The sequence below is a fragment of the Botryllus schlosseri genome, chromosome 7 (assembly GCF_051294905.1).
Source record: "Botryllus schlosseri isolate E-star chromosome 7, Bs_hap1, whole genome shotgun sequence".
NCBI classification, from domain to species: domain Eukaryota; kingdom Metazoa; phylum Chordata; class Ascidiacea; order Stolidobranchia; family Styelidae; genus Botryllus; species Botryllus schlosseri.
The window spans coordinates 10,484,949-10,498,625 of NC_137242.1; the positions used below are offsets into that span (position 1 = coordinate 10,484,949).

Below are 13,677 nucleotides of genomic sequence, written 5' to 3' on the forward strand. Positions count from 1 at the left end.
GAACAGCTCTTGTTGGTAAGACTATACAAAATTATAACTGGATTAAACTAAACAGTTGTCATAGTTTACATTTTTTAGGTGACTGCAAATATGTCTATGTAGTACAAGTAAGTCAAACTAAGGTTTCTATTTCATGATCAATACAGTTTTTGCCGAATTTGACCATCGACGAGCACACAAGTGCAAGGCGGAGGATATGACACCAAGATTGGACGATCCTGCTTCATAAACTTTGGATAAGTTACCCGTTTAGCCAGCGGATATCATCCATTTCCATGTTGACCATTGAAAACATTTCAACTTATTTCCAGCATACCAATTATCCATGTTATAGTATATTCGCCTTTTCCTGGTACTTATTAGTACTAGCAGTCTGTATGGCTGATTTTATTTTCATTGATATATGTCGTGCATGATAGGAATACTATTACATTATTATCATTGTGATTTTTATGATGTGGGAATATTTTTACAATGATTTCACAATTTTTATGACTGTGTCACTCTGCTAGCATACCTCATTCATCAAAATATCGGATTTGCCCAATAACTGCCTCCGGTGTGACAACCATGCCAAAGTTCAAGTTTTTTCGCGTTTGCTTCTGCCTTGAATGTAATTAAGACTTTGTTGCTGACAGTATTATAGCGACACCATACCTGTGGATGTGTTTTTACTAGCCGTACACTAATGAAGATTATTGGAAACAAGAATATGCATTTCCATTTACTTCGTTTTAATCGCCATTATTTTATGTAAGACCCTAGCATGCCTCTGACATTGAATGCAAAATGTACCTCAACAGTTTGTATCTTTTTACTAGTATAACCATATTCAAGTATTTAACCATATTTTATATCGTAATTTTTCTATACGGGCCAATTGTACAGGCAACTTATTTTGTGTTTAAAATAACTTTCCTGTGCCGAAATTATTTGAAGCAATCCAATAATGGGACCCTCAAAGAGCAGAATTACCCAAATTATCCGCCTGCATTCTAAAACGAGATTTTTTCTGACAACTTTAACTCAGTGACAGTGAGAATTTTTTTTAAAGACAATCCAATTTGCCACATGGTTGCTTCATTTCGTATTTTTAACATCACTCGGATTGAAGTGTGGGTAAATAATTCAGCATTGCTGAAATTTGTGCTTGTCTTGACTGACAGGATTTGATAAAAATGTCTTTGAATTTTCAGAGAGTTGTTAACAATTTTAACTTGTAACGAAAATATGTCTAAAACAATGGGGAGTCGATTAAGTTCCGAAAAGATGAAACAATGGATGAAAATCATGGTGAAAGTGAATGAAATGCGGGCAAGCGGGACAGAATGTGATTTCACGATCAAAGTCGATGAAAAAATGTTGCATGTCCACCGCCTAGTGATCCGTGCTGCATCAGATTATTTTGACAAAATGCTTTCGCACGACACCGTGGAGAAGCAAAACAGCTCGGTGACGTTGAGAGACGTCAACTTCGCAGCTGTGAAAGGTTGCGTCGATTTCATGTACACCGGAGAAATCAAAATTACGCATGCCAACACGAATGACATCCTCCATGTGGCCAGTATGTTTCAACTCAACGAGATTTGTGAAAAAGTGACTGTCATGTTGCAAGAGTCTCTCGAACTCGCGGTGTTTTTTGAAATCCGTGAAACCGCCATCATGTACAATCTCCAAAGCCTGATTATAGCGTGCGACAAATATGCCCTGGAAAATCTCGAGCTCCTTTCCAAAGAGAAAACCTTTTCAAATCTCGATGTTCATTACGTGATCAAGTTGCTTCGCGAGAAAGCTTTCGCTTATCCAAATGGAGAGGACTCGAAACTTGCTGTCATCTTGATATGGATCAACGCCGACTTGGAAAATCGCAGATGTCATCTAAGCAAGATGACTGCGTGTTTGAATTTTGCCAAAATAAGCCCAAGCTACAGTCTCCACGTATCGGAATACGAAGCAGTTTGCTACGAGTCTAGCGAATTCATGAAAGCTCTTTTCATCTCGCAGATGAAAATGCAAAGGCATGAAGCCAAACCCGCCCAATTGCAACACCCCGGAATCACAAACTGCATTTTGGTGTTCGATCTTAAAAACAAAGAATTAAAACGATGTCACCCCAGCAACGGCGAGACTAAATCCTTGTGTCCCTTGCATGACAATTTGGGTGGCGATAACTTTTACACAGCATGCATACTAGGTAACTACTGTTATGTGCTAGTGGAAAAGAAAAAGACGTTGCGCTATGATTTTACAAATCCGAAAAACGGCTGGGAAACCAGGCAAGAAATGGCCCATGTCCACCAATGGATGAGTTGCGTCACAATCGGGGATGCCATTCTAGTGGTCGGTAGTCTGTGCATGGAAAAATACAGTGAATCGGAGGACAAATGGTCGGATTTTGATGCATCGGGAGTCAACTGTAAGGAATCTTCGCTTGCAGCTAGTGCGGATTTTGTATTTTGCGTAGGGGGCAGTGATAGTAAAGATGCCGGTAGTAAATTGGCAATACATGAAATGAAATGGAGTCCTTTACCACCGGCACGATATAAAAGAGCGACACCAGCTGCTGTTGTCTTTAACAATGTTCTGTATGTGGCTGGCGGAATATGGGGCTCCTTTTTGAATCACCTGACCTGACGCTAACACTGCTTATATGTAATATTGAGTGTCCGAGAGTTTTGCCTAACAATCGTGTTTTTGTTAACCAAACGCCGATGACTAGTACACATGCAATTCTACAAAATAGTACAATCGAAAATGTGTTACCACGACTTATAACATAACACATTCAGTCTTGTGTGACGTTGCTATATGGGCCATTTTCTAAAACATTAATCACCTCGAGCACCATATTTGACACGACACTAATTTGGGTATTCCAATTTCTTTGCACACCTATATAATACATTTGAAATGACACACTGTACTCAACATTTGTCCTTGTCGACACTATACGCGGAACTCGTAATTTGCAAAAAAGTATCCCGGTAATTTTTTTTACCAACATAGTATCCCTGTAGATGTTCCATGCACATATATATCAGTTTTGGGGCGGATCAAGATCGTGTTTCGCTGTACTGTAATTTTGCTATCTGCGACAAAATGAGTTCTGTTTTCACCGTTCTGTTTGTACAAGCCGATCCGCATCCATAAAAGACGAAAGCCATCTCATCTCTAGTGCTGGTACACAATAAATGATTTTGGTAATGATATTAACCTCATTCAACATCTGATTCAGCATTCAAAACGCGCTGTTGACCCTTCAAGTTTTCGACAATATGTCATATTCCTTTTTCCTAGCGTCATAAGAACTCATCCCAGGCGTTACTGTATTTTTAAGCAAATAATTCTCCCGAATTTTCGTCCTTGTGTAGCCAATTAATATAAACTGGCCGTAAACTAAGTTTTGCCATATTGGTTTTCTGCGTGTCGGCCCGCCTCCTGATATCCGTGTCCGGTCAGTACCGTGAATGCTATTACTGAGAATACTATTACCGAGAATGGACATACCGAGAAAATGATCGAACCATTTAGCGGCATTCAAAACGATGAAATTCAGATCACTCGCATGACGCGTTGCACGGTCAGTGCTGTCAGGTATTGTTTCCCACATTATTGTTGCGCCATTGATCGAATATTAGAGCAGGGCGACCAGTTATAATGAAAAGAATCAAATGTCGGGAAGACGTTACTCTTCCAATCGAACATAATAATCTCAAAATGTATCACGATATGTTAGATGCCGCCTTGGATATATGACTATTATCCAATAAATCGGGTTCTGACTGGTATGATAACGAGCCCATGTCGATGAGATCCCATGCTTCGCTGTGCGTATGTCAACTTCTGTAATTAGAGGTGTAAAACCAGTTACGTACGACACTCTACCTATATTTTATTAAAACTGGGTTATGCATATGCGCAGTACGAGCAATTGCGTTGTAACATGAAACGCAGGTAAAATTGCTAGGCCAACCAAAATTTGATTAGCCTGGCCGCGAAATTTGATGATGACTAAAAGATCAGTTTTGACGCATTGACGTTGTTAGGGGCCAGCTACATTTATCGCAGATCTTCGTATATGACCATAAAGTATAATATTTGACAGCAGATTTATATGACTTGTAATTATTCTTAACACTTCGCATGATTTATTGTCACTCGATTTCTTGTATTTAATATTGGAGCCCCCTCCTGAAAATTATAAATACCAGTAATTTATAGAATTGAGTCTACCTAAATTCGCCATTAGGAAATAACGTGTCGTCAAACATGCGACTTCACTTGTGTGCTCCCAGCGAGATCGTCGGCGATGAAACATTTGCACAAAATGATGGAGACATGTTCAACGAAGCCTTCGATATTGCTATGTCTAAACGCAGTATAATCATGTCCTTGGGAAATGAGCCCAGTGGTATACAGAGGCGACCCCCGATATATGCAATATATTTATTGACCGAATTCTTTCATCACAAGGACTTCGCGCAACCAGGACTCCAATGCACCCTGCACAGTTGCACACAGAGTTATCATGACATAATTGTATCTATTTTAAAGCGTGATAATGTAAGTCTTATTTTCATCGTTACCTAAATCGGTTCGATCCTATCGAATGACTGAAAAAAGGTCATCAACATTCAAGTGGCCCTCGCAATGGTTCTTAAATGTCATGTGGCCCTTTGGACGAAAAGTTTGGCCAACCCTGACATAGATAAAATTATACATTATTTGCAATTACAATTCAGTTGCATAGAGGAAGGAAATCGCAATCTGTATGTTCGCAATGCTGTCACAAATTGATGCAATTTTTTTGGTAATATACCATGATACTGTGACATAGTAAATACATCGTCTGGTTTTGTAAAATTGATGTGAACATAGCCTAATCAAACGCTGCTTCCCACTTCACAAAACTAAAAATAGTTGTAGTGGAGCTTAGCTGCTTTGGTCGAACAAATGATTAAGGAAGAGTGTGCTGATGCCAGATAAAAGTAGGCGCGAGTAAAGTTTGGCTACGTTTAACAAATTGACATAATTTCACTTGATATCTTGAAAATATCAATGAGCAGCGACCGGCGAGAATCAATTTTGTGTGTTTTATGAGGTTATGGACTGAAGATTCAGAGAAGCTAATTTCAAATCTTCGATGTTATCAATGACTACCATGTTACTTTCATTTATTCGAGCATTTGGGTAACTTTAGACATGGTAATTTTTTGTACTTGTTTTCATTTCAGCGTTTATATTTTCCCTCAAATAATGCTTTTTTTGGAGAGTTCATGTTTAAAAAGGATTTAATCAAGATAGCTGTTAAAAGCTGCCTGAAAATAAAGCACAATTCTACAGGCCTGTCATGCAGAACACTCTATCCAATTTCACTTTTTTTAAAGGATTTTGGGTTGTCCATTAAAGTTAATAACACTGATAACTACTTTTATCCGATATTCCATATATGCCTCCTAGAATGGGGATTTATGCAGAATGTATGGTGTTTAGATAGACAGTCCCCGCAAAAATCGAGCTTTTTGCGGAGTTAGAGCGATCAATTGGTTATTTGAAAATTTTACTGCTCCTGTTAATGTTCACTTCTCTTTTCATATATCATCATATGGATGTTTTATCGTGCAATATACAGTATTTTGAGGAAGCGCATCTGTAGCTCTTTGATAAATTAAAAAATATATGTACATAATCTCTTAGCTTATTGTTGCCAATTTTTTATTATATTTTGGTAACCTAAACTATCCATCCACTGATCTTATGGTATCCTTTTACAAAACCATTTAGTCAGCCACTACCAAAATACACGATGATGCAGTTTGATACAGATAGAGTAGTCACATTCTATGATATTGAAATAACATTTGTCCACTGTTCAAAGGTGGGCCAATTGAGATTTTTGCTGTGGTTTAGAACAACGAAAAGCACACTGCTGATAACTTCTGAGCTTGTGGCTCACATGCCATTAGGACAAATTGATAGGAGTTCAGATGATTTCGATGAAATGGTCCTTCTTGTTACTTTCTCCCTGAAGGTTTCAGCTTATCAAGTAGGGACATCAATTCACCTTTTCTTGAGACCAGTCAAGTTGCTTCTGTCTTCTGAAAAACATGGACCTATAGCAACAATATTTTTTCTTCAATAATACTTGAAATATTTTAATCATGAACCGTCCAAAGTTGACGTCATGTCAAAAATAACCCTGCTTTATGGGTTACTTCTGTTTCTGCTCATTGTTATTAGAGGCTATTTGTGGATGTAACTTGTGGAAATGATTGTCGGGGATCTGGTTGCATTGAATTTTTGAAAATGCAAAATTAATTCACTGTGCCCTAATTGTTGTATAAATAGTCCTATCAATTTTTGTTTTGTGTTTTATTATTGATAATATTTCTGTAATCTCTCCGAAATCAAATTCTAAATCGCTTTATATGTTGTTGTTTTAAAAGGTGATTGTATAATTGTAATGATATTTATATCGGGAATTATAAAATATTTGATGAATTTGGTAGAATATTATAATGTAAACGCGGGCTGGGCATGGCTCAACATCATTTATTCTCATTATATCATAAATTTGTGATGTTTTGAATTGATCAAGTTAAATAATTACAAACAACCAGTTGTTCTGTGTCCGAAATTATGAATTAGTTGGGCGGTGGTAGCAAATATCGTATGGCATTTGCTCCAGATGACGCAAAGAGAAAAGTGAATCTCGAGAGTTCCATTAAATCAGTCACATCATTGAATAAGTGAGAAATTTCATCACACTCGGCAACTTCATGTAATCTGTAATTATGCTTTATCTGCTATCTTTGCTATATGCTATTTAACAATACAGAACTAAAGATTTGTCATTGGTATCAAAGTTTTTGTCTAGCTTGTCTTTCCTGCCTCAACCATATCGATTATTTTGTGATCGCGCTGTGCATATTGATAGTCTTGTCATTTTGCTTGCAGCATTTTAGAATTTAGTTAACATCACATTCTGATATCAAATAACAACTAGGTTTATGTTGGAAACATAAACATCTGGACCCTATGATGGCTTTGAAAGAAGAATATTCTCTGGATATTGATGAAATTGTTCATATGAGGAAGATATTTAAGAATCTCGATTCCATGAGAAAACAGAGAAAAAACTGTGATCTCATCATCAATGTGGAAGGAAAACAAATTCACGCGAACAGAGATATATTGTGTGCTGCGTCAGATTATTTCAATGCCATGTTTTCCCACGATACTACTGAGAAGGAAAACGGAATTGTAGAGATGCAGGGAGTTTCGTATATTGCTCTACAAAAATGTGTGAATTTTATTTACACTGGGAAATTATCAACTTGTGAAAATGGATGTGAAGAATTGCTCTATGCAGCCGCATTATTGCAACTGGTTGATGTTTGTGATAAGATCCAGCCATTTTTAGTATCCACGCTGGATTGCAAATCTTTTTTTGCCATAAGAAAGATTGGTGAAAAATTCTCGCTACCTGAGCTAACAGCACGCTGTGACAACTTCGCCATTGACAATCTTCAATCTGTGGCTGGAAATGAACATTTTGCGGAATTGGATTATGAATACGTATCCCACCTTCTCAGATCAAGTGCTGCTATAGCTGACTCAAAGTTATCTATTGGGCTCAAATGGATGAATTACAATCCCAAAGAGAGAGATGCATACTTGATGGAAATGGTCAGTTTGATCGATATGAGCAAAATATCACGTGCTTATTGCAGACAATTAGCCGAGAGTGAGCCTTTATGCAAGAGGTCTGCTGAATTCATGACAAAAATAGTTCTGGCGTTAACAGCACCTGAAGAACCAGTTGTTGCAGACAGGGAAGAACATTCTGTACAAGAGTTTATTTCATCTCATGATTCGTTGATCCTCTTTCATGAGGATACCATTCGTACTTATATTCTAGACGACAAACGTCTTAAGCGACAGGAGTTTTCATCACCTGTTCGAAGCGAAGTATTTTCTACTTGTGTTTTTGGTAACGATGTTTATGCTGTCCTTTGGAATTCGACTCAGATTTATGCTCTCAATACTGAAAGCTGGAAATGGCGGCAACTCAGCGACAGTAATCGATACCATGATGCCTATTTGCAATGTGTTGCTCATGATGGAAAAATATATGTCGGCGGGGAAAACCAGTTACAGAGGTTTGACATTGCATTGGATGAATGGCAAACTGTAGATCTCGACTCAACCGTTTGCAACTTGTCTTCTCTGGTAGTTTACAAAAATCGCTTGTATATCATTGGTGGATTGATTGAAGAATTTGGAATACGTGCTGTTTCTAGCTGTTTTCTTGACCTGTTGCTTTGGGAAAAAGAATTGCAACTTTGTATTGCGAGGCACTCTTCTTCTGCAACTGTCTTTAACGATAGAATCTATGTTGCGGGAGGAGAGTCTTTTTTCGATGAGACTATCGAGACTGTTGCGTTATACAACTTTGAAATGTATGATGACAGAACAAAGACATGGACTGAGCTCCCACAAATGTTGAATCCTAGAACCGATTTTCGTCTTCTTGTGGTCAATCAAAAATTATGTGCCGTTGGGTGTGGAACAGGAAGGAGCTGTATTGATGTATTTGATCCCGAGGAGGGGAAATGGAGTGATCATCCTAATAAGCTGATCAGGGACATCAGTATTGCGGGCATGGCTACTGTTTCATTTCATGCTGGAGTTCGTTGATGCAAGATGGAATACCGTTATTTCCGTTTCTACAGACCGTGTTTGGACGGTTATTTACAAATGTAGAAAAGTTTAATTTTGGAAGGTGGAATGTAAATATTTCTGGACAGTGATTTGTAACTGATTTGTTTGTAACTAGTTTTGTATTTTTGATAACGTTTTAGTGAGTTGATCCAAAGGCTTGTATTTATGGCGGGTGAATTTTTTACGAGGCTGACTTGACTCTCTCTTTGAAAAAGAGAAAAATGCAAATTGCTTCAATTTGCCCCGAGCTTCAAGCTATTTCGTACAGCGAGTGTACCTGTACCGACTGATTTAGCGTTATTAAGGCTCGGAAGGGGTTTTCAGATCTGACTTTACTCCAGAATCATACATGTGACCGTACCATGTTCGTCATGCCAGACTGTTGACAAAGAATTTTCTGGTTATCGCAGTGCATTGTTGCAAGGTTGGAAAGTGTGTACATTTACATTAGGACTGCAGCATGTGTTAGTTACATGGTCATAAATGCCGAACCGTAGAAGATGACCGGTAAATTGGTCCATGTAAATTGATGTGTTTTTTGAGAATTTTGCAATCTGTCTACTGATGTCACGCCCAGATGTCTGTAACTTTGAGGCCTTATGACACACAAACTTCCTTTGAGTGCTTATCATGCATAAGTAGTTGTTTTGTGTAATGGCGTCTTTGGTTTGCTTTCAGGATGACTGACCACAATCTGACATATCAACCTCGCCTACCAACACACGCACCATTCATTTTTGGCGCTTACTTTTATGTTATCCTTTCTTTTATCCAGTGTGCATGCCTATTATTTACGTGCTGTAGGCCAAGTTGGGTGTCTGATTAAAAGACTACTCCAAGTCGTTTCGGCACCCTCCTACCTTTTCATTATATATCGCAATCATGTGGTGTATTTATTTGATAATAATAATATGAAAACAATGATGAAGATCAAGTGAATAAGATCAGAATGGTGATTAGTCTGGTTCCAACATTGAAAAAATAAACCTTGCGATGGTTAATACCCCTGTTTCATCCCGGGTTGGAACCAAGTCATAAGGCTCCGACTCCCAAGGCAATTTTACATTTATGGTTTTGACTCGAGTGAAGTCGAGTAATTTTCGATTTACCGTCAAGTACGAGTCCAAGTTACAGGTCAAAGGTCCGAGTCATAGTGTTCACTGTTCATTATGGAGTTCAAGTCATGTGCAAATCACATTTTTATGAGTCTAGTGTGATATCGATTGCATTGCATATACTAATTTTTCTCACTTGTGTAACGTGTTTATTTAAACAGGTTAAATAGCCTACATCCGAGGAAGGCATACAACATATCAATTGAAACCAAACAAAGCTAAGCAATACATGCAATGCTCAGTTTGTTTGTTTTGTGGTATTCATGGTGTTTGTCGACTACAATGGTCATGTACACCAGGCCGATATTCCTTGTTTCTGCTTCCGTATTGGCCGACTTGTATTTGGTTTGTTTCAATTGTGTCTTTGTCAATTGGCATTCTTGCCATAATTGCATTTGCTTCAGTTTTAGAATACCGTACTACCGATACTCAATGATCCGTTCATTTTCTACACAGGTATTTCTCTTTTCTCACGTAACATTCCTTGTCTGTACTAGCTAATTCATTGTCTAAAAGTGCTGTCAGTCATGTCCAACCGTCGCGAATACGAGTTGAACTTAGATGAAGTGGTACATTTCAAAGCCTTAATGACAAAGCTCAAGTCAATGACGGAAGAAAATAAGTGTTGTGATGTCATCATCAGTGTTGATGGCAAAGATATCCATGCCCACAAAAACGTGATATGCGCAGCGTCCAATTACTTCAATGCCATGTTCTCTCATGAAACGTTAGAGAAACAGAGTGGTGTTGTTGTAATGAAAGTTGTCAAGTATTATGCTGTTGAAAAATGCATTGAATACATCTACAGTGGAAAACTCTCCGTGTCTGTTAGTCAGTGCGATGACCTTTTGACATGCGCAATTATAATGCAACTGATCGACGCTTCAGAAAAAATTGAAAATTTCCTGAAAAATATTCTAAATGTTGAAAACTTCTAACTCATTAATGATGTTGCTATCAAGTTTTCGCTGAATAGCTTGAAAGACACTTGTAGTAGATTTGCTTCTTTTCACATTGGTTCACTATCCAAAATCCATCTTTTCAACTCAATGGAGTTGGGTTTCGTATCTTCTTTAATATCATCGAATTCGGCATCCATAACGGAAGATGACAAACTTGCCTGTGTTATCCAATGGGTGAATTCTGATTTGAGGAACCGTGAGGCATATTTGACTGATTTACTTTACAATGTGCAAGCCCCAAAGTTAACCCCTGGATATTGCAAGTATCTAATGGAAGAAGAGCGCCTGTGCAATACATCTATCCAGCTAGTGAGGCATCTCTTCTTGGCAGTTGCACCATCAGGAAGCGTTACAAAAATCCGTCCTGGAGAAATCCTGTGTGACAAGAAATTCCAGTCTGCAAATTCGTTGATTCTTTTTGATTGCGCTGATGATACTATTTCTTCCTTTTCCCCATCTAATAGAACAATAACGCCAATTCATGAGTATCATGAGAAAATGAATTCACAAGGTTTCTGGACTTGCTCCTTCGATAACATTCTGTATGTTGTATTTGATGATAAAAAAGTACTTATACTTGACATGAGTAATTCAAACCCGGAATGGAGGTCTTTTCCTGATACAGAATTTGAACATGGTGACGATTGGATATGCACTATTTATGGTAGCCACATTTATGTAGGAGGAGACAACCGCTTGGAAAGATGTAATTTGATAAAAGCTGAAACATGGGAAGAGATCGATCTAGCAAAAAGAATCTGTGATGATTCGGAATTTGTTGAATACCAAGATGGCTTGTTCATTATTGGAGGTCGAGATGAGGACGGACCTGCTGCAGCCGTGACAAAATTTCATAAAGATGAAGTAACCAACATCAGTCCCATGAATATTGCGAGATGCCGTCCTGGAGCAGTTGTGTTCAGCCATACGCTGTTTGTTGGAGGAGGAATTGATGATTACCCAACCGTAGACTTGAATGTATTGGAATCCTACGATAGCAGGAACAACGTTTGGACCACCATACAATCTACAAATTTGTGTTTATCGTGTTTCAAGTTGTTTGTCCTTGATTATGAAATGTACGCAGTTAGTTCTGAAAGTGACGATTTAACCATCAAAGCTCTCACTTTTGAAACAATGTCATGGAATGCTGTAAAAGTTATTTCTCAAGGTGATATATCTCATGAGGATACAGTGATTGCCAACTTGCAACTGAATACCATGATTTCAAGGAAGCATGATACTTGAAAATCGAACAGAATACCTTGAATTGGCAAATTTGTGTAAATGCAGTGTTTATCATGTTAAACTCATATCAATTCAATTAAAATTATTCATTGTAATGTTTTTGTCTTTGTGAATTTCGTCCTGTTTAAATCAGGGCAATTTCATAGTGACATGGCACTTGAAAATGAAGCAAATGATCCTTCATTGTTGAATTTGTGTATATGCAATCTATAATGTGTTCAATAATGAGTGCACCAAAAAATTATGAATCTTTTTTTATATTTTCATTTTTTGTGTTTAACTCGTGCTTTGGGAATTTGTGCAGCCATCGACACATCATTCAATTAGTATGACTTGGCGGCCATCGACATGCAAATTGAAACTACAAATTTACTACTGTATTTTTGAGAGATTTTATTTATTTTCGAAATTTTCTTCGCGCTGGGTGCGATGCAATGCATTATCATTTATAACTTGCCCTAAATTTTCGAAAGCACTTCCTCTGTCAAATCTACCGGTGACGGAATCCACCCAATGACAGAATGCATTCGCGACCCTGAGAAATTTTCGCGACTCGCGCGACCATACCCGATTCAAGTAACTAGTCATAACTTTAACACTCATGATTTTGGTGCATATATTTGGCCGACATGAAAGGTAGTATGGTCCCAGAGTTCACCGGAAATGGACAGTTTGATATATTTTACGTTCAGTTAGTTCATTACGGCTATCCCCTGGAATGCGGCCGTAAGCTACATATGTAATCGAAATGCAGCTATGATTAGCGAAAAGGTTGTCCACCTCAGGTCTAGAGCCCCCAGAGGGCGATAAGACAAATCTTTTATGGGGCTTCGCCCCCAGACCCTATCGTTGGATGAGTGTGTTTACCAGTACTTGTGAGCACATTAATTCTACTCAGTGTAAGCAGATAGTGTAGCCTATGTAGCCTAATCGCGCCAATAGTGAAAATTTTCGATCATTCATGACTGAATTTGTCAATAATATTGCAAGCATTTTATCCTTTCAGAATTGTCAGATTTTTCGGTAGAGCTAAGTGAAGTTTTGTCTTAGGAAATTTAGGGCTCGTAAAACTAATTAAACATTTTCTGGCGGGCCTGTTGAACTAATTACTTCATTGCATTTCGTGATTTTGTGACCTATTTTCAGTTACACCCAAGCGCACTAAGCTAAAATCCGCATACGATTCCAAATTGGTATTTTTTTACTAGTAAATAATTTTACGCTGTGTGATGGCATTTGTCCTCTGGGGTACAGGTTGCCAGTTCAGCGAGATTGGGCGCCAGCTATTTAGGTGCCTATGGACAATTTGACAAATACATATCGAAGTTTTTGGTCAACAAAATGCAGTCCTTTTTGGCCAATGTTTACTCGCTGCCTTTTTTGGCACATATTTCAGAGTCACATATTAGCCCAAACTCCATTATGTGTTGGTGCATGTGACGCGGTAATGGCCGATGCTGAAATGTCTATTTCTATGAATCATGCGTATTTCTTGGAGAAGGGAACCCCATAAGCAAGACATGTAGTGACACTAAATTGCGCTAAGCATGAAAAGAAATAGAAAAACTGTTGTAGAAAGTTTTGAAAAATACTCTAGGACTGACAAGATAGCGTAATGATGAAGCGTC

General features: G+C 38.1%; 3 protein-coding genes across 3 annotated transcripts in view; 2 read left to right on the forward strand and 1 right to left on the reverse strand.

Moving 5' to 3' along the window:
• Window positions 1–13,677, reverse strand: part of LOC145442513 (GATOR2 complex protein WDR59-like) — a 458,341-nt gene that overhangs the window by 128,883 nt on the left and 315,781 nt on the right. The gene's annotated exons all lie outside the window — the stretch shown is intronic.
• Window positions 1,151–6,957, forward strand: LOC145442550 (kelch-like protein 21). Its single transcript, XM_080320494.1, has one exon. The coding sequence runs from the start codon at window positions 1,231–1,233 to the stop codon at window positions 2,632–2,634; it is 1,404 nt and encodes a 467-aa protein (XP_080176620.1). The 5' UTR covers window positions 1,151–1,230; the 3' UTR covers window positions 2,635–6,957.
• On the forward strand, window positions 7,039–10,295 carry LOC145442535 (kelch-like protein 7). The gene has a single exon (XM_080320474.1). It carries the CDS (start codon window positions 7,039–7,041, stop codon window positions 8,698–8,700), a length of 1,662 nt encoding a protein of 553 aa, XP_080176600.1. The 3' UTR covers window positions 8,701–10,295.